At 24.4% G+C, this 9,985-nt stretch overlaps 2 protein-coding genes across 2 annotated transcripts; both read right to left on the bottom strand.

Moving 5' to 3' along the window:
- Positions 1-2,315: 2,315 nt before the first annotated feature.
- On the bottom strand, positions 2,316-2,501 carry TRIVIDRAFT_152680 (uncharacterized protein; the record flags this gene model as incomplete). Its single annotated transcript, XM_014100094.1, has 1 exon — positions 2,316-2,501. A coding segment is annotated over one exon (186 nt), but the record flags the coding sequence as incomplete, so codon positions are not given.
- Positions 2,502-8,766: 6,265 nt separating this feature from the next.
- On the bottom strand, positions 8,767-9,486 carry TRIVIDRAFT_51902 (uncharacterized protein; the record flags this gene model as incomplete). The annotated part of the gene is made up of 3 exons (XM_014100093.1): positions 8,767-8,855; positions 8,919-9,052; positions 9,119-9,486. 3 exons carry the CDS (start codon positions 9,484-9,486, stop codon positions 8,767-8,769), a joined length of 591 nt encoding a protein of 196 aa, XP_013955568.1.
- Positions 9,487-9,985: the final 499 nt, after the last annotated feature.

The raw sequence follows: 9,985 nt of genomic DNA, 5'->3' as shown, positions 1-9,985 counted from the left end.
TGGTCTTGCTTTTGCTTTTATAGTACCTTGCGCTGGCGATATTATTCCCGCTTTCCTTTAATAGAAAAATTTATTTTAGAGGATAGAGTAGCTTAATTAAGCCTTAAAATAGGGAATGTGTTGGGAGGGTAGTTATCTAGCCCTGTAGTTACCTTCTCTTTTAGCCGCCGCTGTACTTATTATTAATTGCAGTATAATTAGTACTATAATAAATCCCCCTTTTACTAACGCTTACGCTGTTATTATTAACTGTAAGCATCTGTTTTTTTTACTTTTTTACTAAAGTATTTTTTTTATTTTTTTATTCTTTTATTAATATATTTTTTTTTATTTTTATAAATTGTTTTTATATTACCTTTTAGTTAAGGTATTTTACTTTTTAATAAAATTTCTTTTATAATTTAAATAAATAGTTATCTATAAAAAGAATTATTTATTTTTTTTTTTATTTTTTATATTTTTAATAAGATTAGTTTATTGTTATATTTTACGTCTCCTTATTCTTTCTTAAATACGTTTAATATGCTTATATTTTATAGGTTTTCTAAGGGCTTTTATATAGGTATATTATAGTTTATTTATTTTACAAGGGCTTAGCGGTTTTATTTTTACCTTTTTTTATTTTTTATTTAAAGGATTCCCTTAATATTATATTTAGGGTAAACTACTTTATTGCCTTTAAATAGGACTTATATAAGATCTAGTTTAAAGTTAAATAAAGTTTAAGACAGTAGTAAATCGGTAGCTGTATATTTTAATAAGTTTACGTAAAAAATAGGGTATATATATTTTAGTACATTTAGTTTTATATTTAAAGGGTCTTATACTTTTAGTACTTTATATTTTATATACTGCTAATTTAATTTTTTATTTACTTTATTTATTTTTATATTATAGATAGATAGTTAGATTAAGTCTTTAATTTAAAAGCGTTCTGCTAGGTAGTGTTTTTTATCTACGTTTTCCTATTAGTATTGCTGGGTAAAGGTAATAGCTGCTTAAGCTAAGTTTAAGCCTTCCTTAAGTTATTGAAAAAAAGTAACTGCTTTTCCTTTAGGTAAGGTTTAATTATTAAGCTTTAATAATATCTATTATACTAGCTTAATATTAAACCTATTTAATAAAAGGTTTAGGTTTATCCCAGTAACTAAAGAGTTTCTATTATTTAGTATTAATTAATAGGCCGATAGGTATTTAAACCAGTTGTATTAGGAGAATAATATTATTATATAAAGGACGGCTTAAACTTTTTAGTTTATATATTTTATATTACTATTTATTTAAGAGTAGTAGGTAGTAAAGAGTAGTTGTTTAATTTTAATTAGTTTACAGAGCGTTATTTAAAATTATTTAACTTAATTTAACCCTTTATTATTAATAATTTAAAAGGGGAATTTATAAAATCTTTATTAATAGTCTTAAAACTGTATAATATATACTTTAATTAATATAAAGTATATAGCTTTTAGCTATATATATTTAAAAAGGTAGTTAGTAATAATTATAAAATACTTTAGGTTATTTTTAGATTTTACTAAAAGATCTATTATAAAGTTTATTAATATTTATTAATAGTATTTATTTAAAATCAGTAGGGGTTAAAGTAGTTTTTATTTTTATTATTATAAAAAGTAATTACTATAACAGTAGTAGTTTTATATAAACCTTACTATAGACTGAGATATAAATTCTTAGTAATATTATTTATAGAGGAGGTAAAAGGTTATATTATATCCTAAATGTCTTATTATAGTTAAGTTATAGGTTTTTTATATTAGTGTAGTAGTTAATAGTTTTTAATAAAGGACCTAAAGACGGCCCTGGAATATTAACGCCTTTTATATATTTATAATATAATCTACTACCTATTCCCTAGTTTAAGCCTCCGGTAGGAACTTACGTAAACTTTATTTTATAATGTTTAGGTAGTAATAATAGCCTTTATCCTCTACTACTACCTAGTCTTAGAGGGATTATAAATAAAAGTCTATAAAAAGTATATCTCCTTTAAGTATTATATTTAATAGTATTAGGTTAGGTGCCTTTTTTATTTAGGTGGGGAGTATATAAATGGGTTGTAATACTCTGCCTATAATCTAAGAGTTATCCCCCCTATCCTATTCCCTTTTTAATAAAGTATTTAGGCGTACTGCTTAGTATTTAGGGTAGTATTATAGGTTATAGTGGAATTTTAAAAGTAATTTTGCCTAATAAACTTATTTTTTAAATAGTAATTATAGCTTTAGGAAATATATAAAGTTTTTATAGTTTATAAGGATTATAAATAGGTTTATTATACCCTGTAATTTAGCCTTCTATACCTTTAGGCAAAATATAATTGTAAATAGCTCTTTATTATATATTATGTAGTTTTTTTTAGTTAGGCTTAAGACTGCTAAATAGTATATAATAGGGTATAGTATACTTTTATTATTAAACTGTAAGAGATATCCCTTAAAGGCTTGTTTAAAGTAGTCCACTTCTAGGACCATTTCCTTCTTAAGGTTTTATTGCATTAGGATTAGGTATAATATAAATGTGTTTTTTAGTCTCTAGAATACTTTATTTTTTTTAATCCCCTAGGAAAATAGGGTGTTCTTACCTATAAAATAGGTAAAGGGGGCTATTATTTTTATAAAATTTAAAATAAATTCTCTGTAAAAATTTATAAACTTTAAAAAGCTTTAAACTTCTTTTAGTTTTATTAAGGGTTCTTAGTCTTTAATTATAGAGATTTTCTTTAGGTTAAGGTAAACTATAACCTCTGTTTTAATAATATATTTTAGGTATTTTACCTTTTTTATTATAAAAGCGTATTTCTTTATATTAACGTTTAATTTAGTTTTTTATAAGCGACAGAGTATATTATAGACTTTCTTTATATAGTTTTTATAAAAGCCTTTTAAATAAATTAATATATTATTTAAATAAGCTGTAGTAAAGTTACCTAAAGTATTTCCTAAGGCTTTATTAATATATTATTAAAAGGTTGCCGGCGCCTTTATAAGCCTAAAAAGGACTATAAGCTATTTAAAAAGTTTAAACTAAGTGTAAAATGCCGTTAAGTATTTATCCCCTTCTACTATCCAGATTCTATAGAAAGCTAATTTAATATTTAACTTTATAAACCAGTGTATAGCTGTAAGCGACTGGAGGGTCTTTTAGATTAACGGTAGTGGGTAGCAGTCCTATTCTATAACCTTATTTAAGGCCCTGTAGTTTACGTAAAATCTCCAGCCTTTATCCCCTTTTTTTACTAATAGTACTAATACTGCAGCTAATAAAAAGCTAGCTTAGATCTAGCTTTTATTTATTAATTTAGTGATCTATTTCTATAGCTTTAGCAGATAGTCTTGTAATATACTGTATAGTAGGCCCTAAGGAAGATTTAGATAGTTTTTTAATTTATCTAAGTGTAATTTAATATAGTAATTTAGGCTGCCCTAATGTAGGGGTAAGCTAAAAGTTTTATTTTTATTAAATAGTTCTTTAAAATTATAGAGGGATTTAGGAAGTTTTAATAAAAAGTCTTTTTAATCTTAGTCTAAAGGTAGTTTTAAAGCTAATTATAGTATATTTATAATTTTATATAAGCTGGTAAAGGTAAATAAGTATTCTACCTGTTTTTTTTTTAAATAGCAGTAGGCTAATATTATAAAAGTAGACCCTGGGATTAAGGCTGAAGTAGATGTATTTTATTACTCAGTTAGTTTTTTTATTTAAAGGTTATTTATATACCTTATTTTTATCTTCTGGCGTTTTGGGTTTAAGACGACCTTATATTGTCTTATCTATAGTTTCCTAATGATAATATTATGAGTTAATCCTAAAATAATATAAAAAAGAATTAAATAACTTTAGCTATTAATATTTATTATACTTTTTATAAGCTGGGTTATTAAAGATATCTTTTTATTTTCTATAGCTATTTTTATTTTCTATAGTATATAAAGTTTAACTATTTTAAAATTAAGCTTTTAGGCAGTTTATTTATTAATAGCTTTATAATAATTATAACTGCTGTTAACTTAAACATTTATAAATTTTTAATTATTAAAAAGGGCTAAAATAAAAAAGGGTAGTTTATTTAGTTTATATAGTATTTTTTTTATTTTATATTTAGTTATTTTTTAGGTTTTACTATAGTATTACTATAGTATTTATTTCTACCCTTTAGCGGGATTTAGCTTAAAGGTAAGTTTTTTCCCTTTTTATTTAGGTTAGATTTATCTTTAATTAAGTCCTTCTGTAATTCTTTTAGAAATATAGTTTAAACTAACGTTAAATAGGCTGCTGGATAGAATAGGTATTATTTAATCTTATATAATAATTATCTATAGTAGATATATTACTTTTTCTCCTACTTATTCTTAAGGGTTTCTTCTGTAACTTATTTAGTATAAGGTGTATTTTAGTTTATTTTTAGGCTGGGTTTTAGTATAATTAAGCCCTATACCCTTATAGTATAGGTTAAGTTTACCTTAATTATTAATGTATTTCCTTCCTAGTCCTTATATACTTATTAGTGGTAATAAGTATAATTAAACTTAGCCTAATACTTTTCCTTTAATATATACGTTTTAATTTCTACTATAATACTTTAGTATATTTTGATAGCTTTAGGGTAGTTAAAATAAGGTATTCTATGTCTTAGGCTGCAGTCCTTTAACTTAGGTGTAAAGGTGTAATAGAGGCGTTTTAGTTTAATTTTATTTAATTACTGAAGCCCCCTGGCTAGCATTAACTTCTGTTTAAAGTATATAAAAAAAGCAGCAAAGGATTTATTCTATTGTTATATAAAATAATCTAACTTTATTTAGGCTATTTCCTAATAATAAAGGTCTGTAAATATTAAGGTTAGGTAAGCTAGGAATACCTTTAGGCTAAAGGTATTTAATTTCAGGGTGGCTTTATAGTAAGCAGAGATCTAGGCCTATACCTTCCCTATTAAGTTCTGCTAAATAAATATAAATTAGTTTTTTTTTAAACTAATAAAATCTTAGTCTACGTCTAGCTTATATACTATTATATATTTCTAAGCTAAGAATATTTATTAATTACTATTATATAGGTCCCCTATTAGTAGTAGCTTACGTTTATATAATATAGGGGCTGACTGTAGACTGGGGTTAGCTGTAATTAATACCTAGTTTATCTAACCTAATATATATATAGTAACAGTAGGTATATTAATTAATAGCTGCTGTTAGTTATTTAAGCAATTGCACAGGGAGGTAATAGTTAGTAATAGTAATTTTAATATATTTATAATATATAGTATACTTACTTTAGGCTTTTTATAGTAGGAGTTTAATTTTATAATCAATATATTATCTATAATAAAAAATAATAACTGTAATAAACTAGCTTTATAGCAACTGTAGATAAATATTTAAATAATTTAAATTATTATTTTTAATAAAAAAAATAGAAATAATAATAGTATATAGCTGTACTTTAGTTAATATACATTTAGGTAATCTTTAGCTATTTTTTAGGCCTGGGCTGGGTTTAAGTTAAACCCAGTATAGGCCTGTAAAAGGCTTAGATTAATATTTACCCAGGCGCAGCCTAAGTCCATAATATATATAGTTTTTAAAATAAAATCTTTATTTAATTAAATTTTTAATAATAGTTTTTAAAGCTTATTATTATATAAAGTAAATAATATAGTTATTAATATTATAAAAGGTAAATTTTTATTAATTATATATTAAAAGGTTATAAAAATTATATTATTTTATAATTTTTAAAATAATATATATTTTATAATTTTTAAAATAATATATATTTTATAATAAAATATTTTATAAAACGTTAGGTTTATTTATTTATATTTAAAGCTAAATAAAATATTATTTATTTTTTAGTAATTTTATAAAAGATTATTAAGTTCTTTAATTATTTAATATTTATTTTTATAGTTTAAATTTATTATTTTATAAGAATAATATAGTTTATATAATTTAAGTAATTTATAGTTTTTATAGGGCTTTTTTAATATTAATTTTTAATATTTTTTAAAGTTAATTTTTAGAATATTTTTTTATAAAGTATTTATAGATTTTTAAAGCTTAAAGGTTTTATAGTTTTTTATTAAGTCTTTTACTAAAGATTTTTTATTTTTTTTAATAATTCTTTTAATTTTATAATATTATTTAAAATCTTTATTTATTATATTATAAATATAATATAGTCTTTTAGGTTTTTATAATTTATATTTATAGTATAAATTATATATATTTTTTTTTAAAAAGTTTATATTTTTTTTAATTTTTTTATAATATAATATTTAAAAAACTATTATTATTTCCTTTAAGTATAATAATAGCTTTTATATTATTTAATATTAAATATACTTTTATAAAAGTAATTAAAATATTATTAATATTATTTTATTTTTTATATTTTTTAATTTATTTTTTTAACTTAGTTAAGTTTTTAAGTTTATTAAAGAGTTTTTTTAAATTTTAGTTAATAATTTTATTATTTTTATATTTATTAATTTATTAAATAATATTTAAGGTTTTTCTTTTTTTTAATATTTTAAAAAACTATTTTATATTTTATTTTTTATTAAAATAGATTTTATATTTATTATTATAATATTCTATTTAATTAAAGGATTTATATAAAATAATATTAATAATATTAACTATTTTATCCTTAAGTTTAAATATTAAAGTTTATTTATTATTATTTTTTTTTTTTAATATTTTATAATATTTTTTTATATAGCTTTTTTTTTATAGTTAAAATATTTAATATTTTTATATTATTTTTTAATAATACTTAAGTTTATAGGTTTTAATTATTTATTATTAAAAGATATAAGGTTTTATTTTTTACTTTAGTTTATATTATTATATTATATATAAAAGTTTTTTAATTTTTTTTTTTTTTTTATTTATATTTTTAAATTTAATTATTTATAATAATAGTTTATTATATATAATTAAAAAAGTTTATTTTTTTATAGTTAATTTTATATAGTTTATTTTTAATTTTAGGTTTTACTATATAATAATAAGTTTTTTTTTATTTTCTTTAGTTTAATTAACTTTTATTAAAAAGTAAATAAAAGTAGTAGTGTTTTTTAAAAAAGGTTTTTTTTAATATATATTTTAAAAAAGTTTTTTAGCTTTTTATTTTTTATTAATAGTTTTAAATAATTTTTTTAGTTATTTATAGAAATTTTAGTATATTTTAAAAACTTCTTAGGTTTATAGTTTTTAGTTATTTAAAGTATTAGCCTTAAAGTCTTTTATAATAAATTAAGCTTATTTTTCTACTATTTTTATTAAATAAATAATAATAAAAATAGTTTTATTTTTATTTTTTTTTAATATAAATAAAAAATATTTAAAATAAATATTAAATTTTATAAAATATTTATTTATTTTTTAAAAATTTTTATTATATAAGTTAAGTCTTTTTAATTATAAAACTTTATTATATTTTTTTTTTTTATTTTAAAAATATTAATTTTTTTTTAAAGTATTTTAATTATAACTACAGTTTATTTTAAGGTTAAAGTTTTTTTATTAACTATTATTTTATTACTTTTTTTAAAATTATTTTTAATTTTAATATTATTATTTAAATAATTACTTTAAGCTTTATTTTTATAATTAGTTTTAATATTTAAGACTTAAAATTTAATTATTTAATATTTTATTTTTTATTACCTATAGGTTTAAAGTAATTATTTAAATAAAAGTTATTAATATATAATAAACTGGGTTTTATATATTAATATAGGTTAATTATTTTTAAAGAATAAACCTTTAAGTTTTAGGTTTATATTAGTAAAGCGGTTAAGTTAGATATAAATGTAGTTTTATTTAGGTTATATAATTAATAAATATAATATTTAAATTTAATTTAATTACTATATTAATAACTAATTATTTAAACTATTTAAATAAATATAAGAATATAAATTTATATATTTAGTTACTTTAAGTTAAATTAATAATTTAAGTATTAATCTATACTTAAATTAATAAATATTTTATTAATTTTTTATTAAATTAAAAAGTTATATTTCAATTCTTTTTTAATTAGTTAAAGGATTAAAGTTAATCCAGTCTGGGCTAACCTATTGGCCCATTGTCGCGACCTTAAGAGTTGGGTCGTGACATTTCCGCTGAATTACACCTATGCTTACAGCCAGGTACACTAAGCAGTTCCTAAAATATCTGCTACTATAGCTACCTATATCTACTACTATAGCTAATATCTGCTACTATAGCTACTATCTGCTACTATCTATATATTCCTTTAATATCTGCTATTACTACTACCCAGGCTGCTTTAAATTTAAGAATGGGATGCTGAATAGTAAACTTGGGGTGCTGAATAGATACTCCCTACATGTAGCTATCCACCATCTCGGAGGCTGAAATATATTCTAGAAATGGGGGCATAAGATACGATTATGTTATTCCAACCTTCAACAGTATTTGCCCACCTGGTTGAGTACAGAGAGGTATACCATCGCGCCAAGTAGATGTGAGCACTAGAGTCAAAAGACAAATGCCAATAAGGCATACACAAAGGTAATTTACGAGCAACTTTGGCAGGAAATGTGGCTCAATATGCACTCTTGATATGTATTCGCTGGCATCTTTTAAGCTGAATTCAGATCTTCCCAATTCCATCCATCCATTCATGCACATTGGACTAACAAATGGTTCATCCATTTCTTATCCGTCCCATCCTTCGTTGTTTGCTCTCTTCTCAAAGGAATAAAGACTCAATAGTTTATTGGGTAAACGCAGGACCCATGCTACCAGCGTTGTTGCCGCAAACGAAGCGCCCGTCCACCAGCTTAACGGCCAGGGGGTTCCCAACTACCACATGTTAGCATCTACGATATTCAACCCGGAAAGGGGGGATGACAGGTTCAAACTTACCGCGGGAACCAATCTCCAGAGCAGTGAACCTTGGCATGCGCTTGCCATCCAGACAGTTGCACTTGAGGTTCATGTTGTCTCCACCGTGGATGTTGTCAATCGTGCAAGGTCTGCAAGTAGCATCGAATCCACCACTTGAAGAAACCCATTGTCAGCATGAATGACTATCTCAAAGACCGGATAGGTAGGACTAAACATACCCCGCTTGGTATACCAAGTTCCCTCCAGCATTTCCAATGCACTCGTTCAAGTTCAAGCTCGTCTTCCACCACTCGCCAGCACTGTTCCTGCAGAGACCATCAAGCGTCGTCATACCGACCTTTCCATGACCTCCAAGCGTAATCTGCACACAGGTGCCGTCAAAAGCAGCACCATCAGGGGCCTTGACAGCTCCCTGGGTAGCATTTCGAGTAAGGTGATTGAAGCCGGGAAGTCCCACCGGAGCAGCCTGGCCATGAACTTGGGTAGCAGACACGACGGGAACCGATTGGCTAACAGATTGGTCTTGAGCAGGAGCCGCAATGCTGGTGCCAGCCAGGGCAAGGAAGAGAACGGCGAGGGACTGCATGATGGAATGAATATGGCGTTCCGCTGTTGGCTTGGCTATCTGTTGTAAGATGAATTCCGGTGATGGTTCATCAGGCAAACGGTGAGAAAAAAGAAACAAAAAGGGAAACTCGAAAAACGAAATAAAATGAGTAGATAAAGGGAACAAAACCCCAATCCAGAGAGGAATCCCAGGGTGGAGCAGTATCCGAGACAGAAGCAGCTGTCCGGCAAACAGACATGCAAGATGGCAGCTGGCAGAACCCGATGCACCTCTCCTGACCCGTGCGCACTGCTCTTTGACCCCCCTGCTTGACGTGCGTCGGCCTCCGTTTGATCGAGGGTAAAATAGAGTGTTGGTGAAACTCTTAGCTTGATTTTAGAAGAGAAAAGGAGTTGGACCTGATCCCCTCGTGGCAGCTCTATTAATGTTGACAGAACAATATCGGCATCATCTTGGTCCCGATGGGGCATGTGGCGTGAGCATTGAGGCGCCGCGACTTCACATTGTTATTCAGCAG

The sequence above is a fragment of the Trichoderma virens genome, assembly GCF_000170995.1.
Source record: "Trichoderma virens Gv29-8 chromosome Unknown TRIVIscaffold_72, whole genome shotgun sequence".
Taxonomy (NCBI): domain Eukaryota; kingdom Fungi; phylum Ascomycota; class Sordariomycetes; order Hypocreales; family Hypocreaceae; genus Trichoderma; species Trichoderma virens.
Note: the sequence above shows the minus strand (reverse complement) of the source record. Positions and strands in the feature narration are given on the sequence as shown.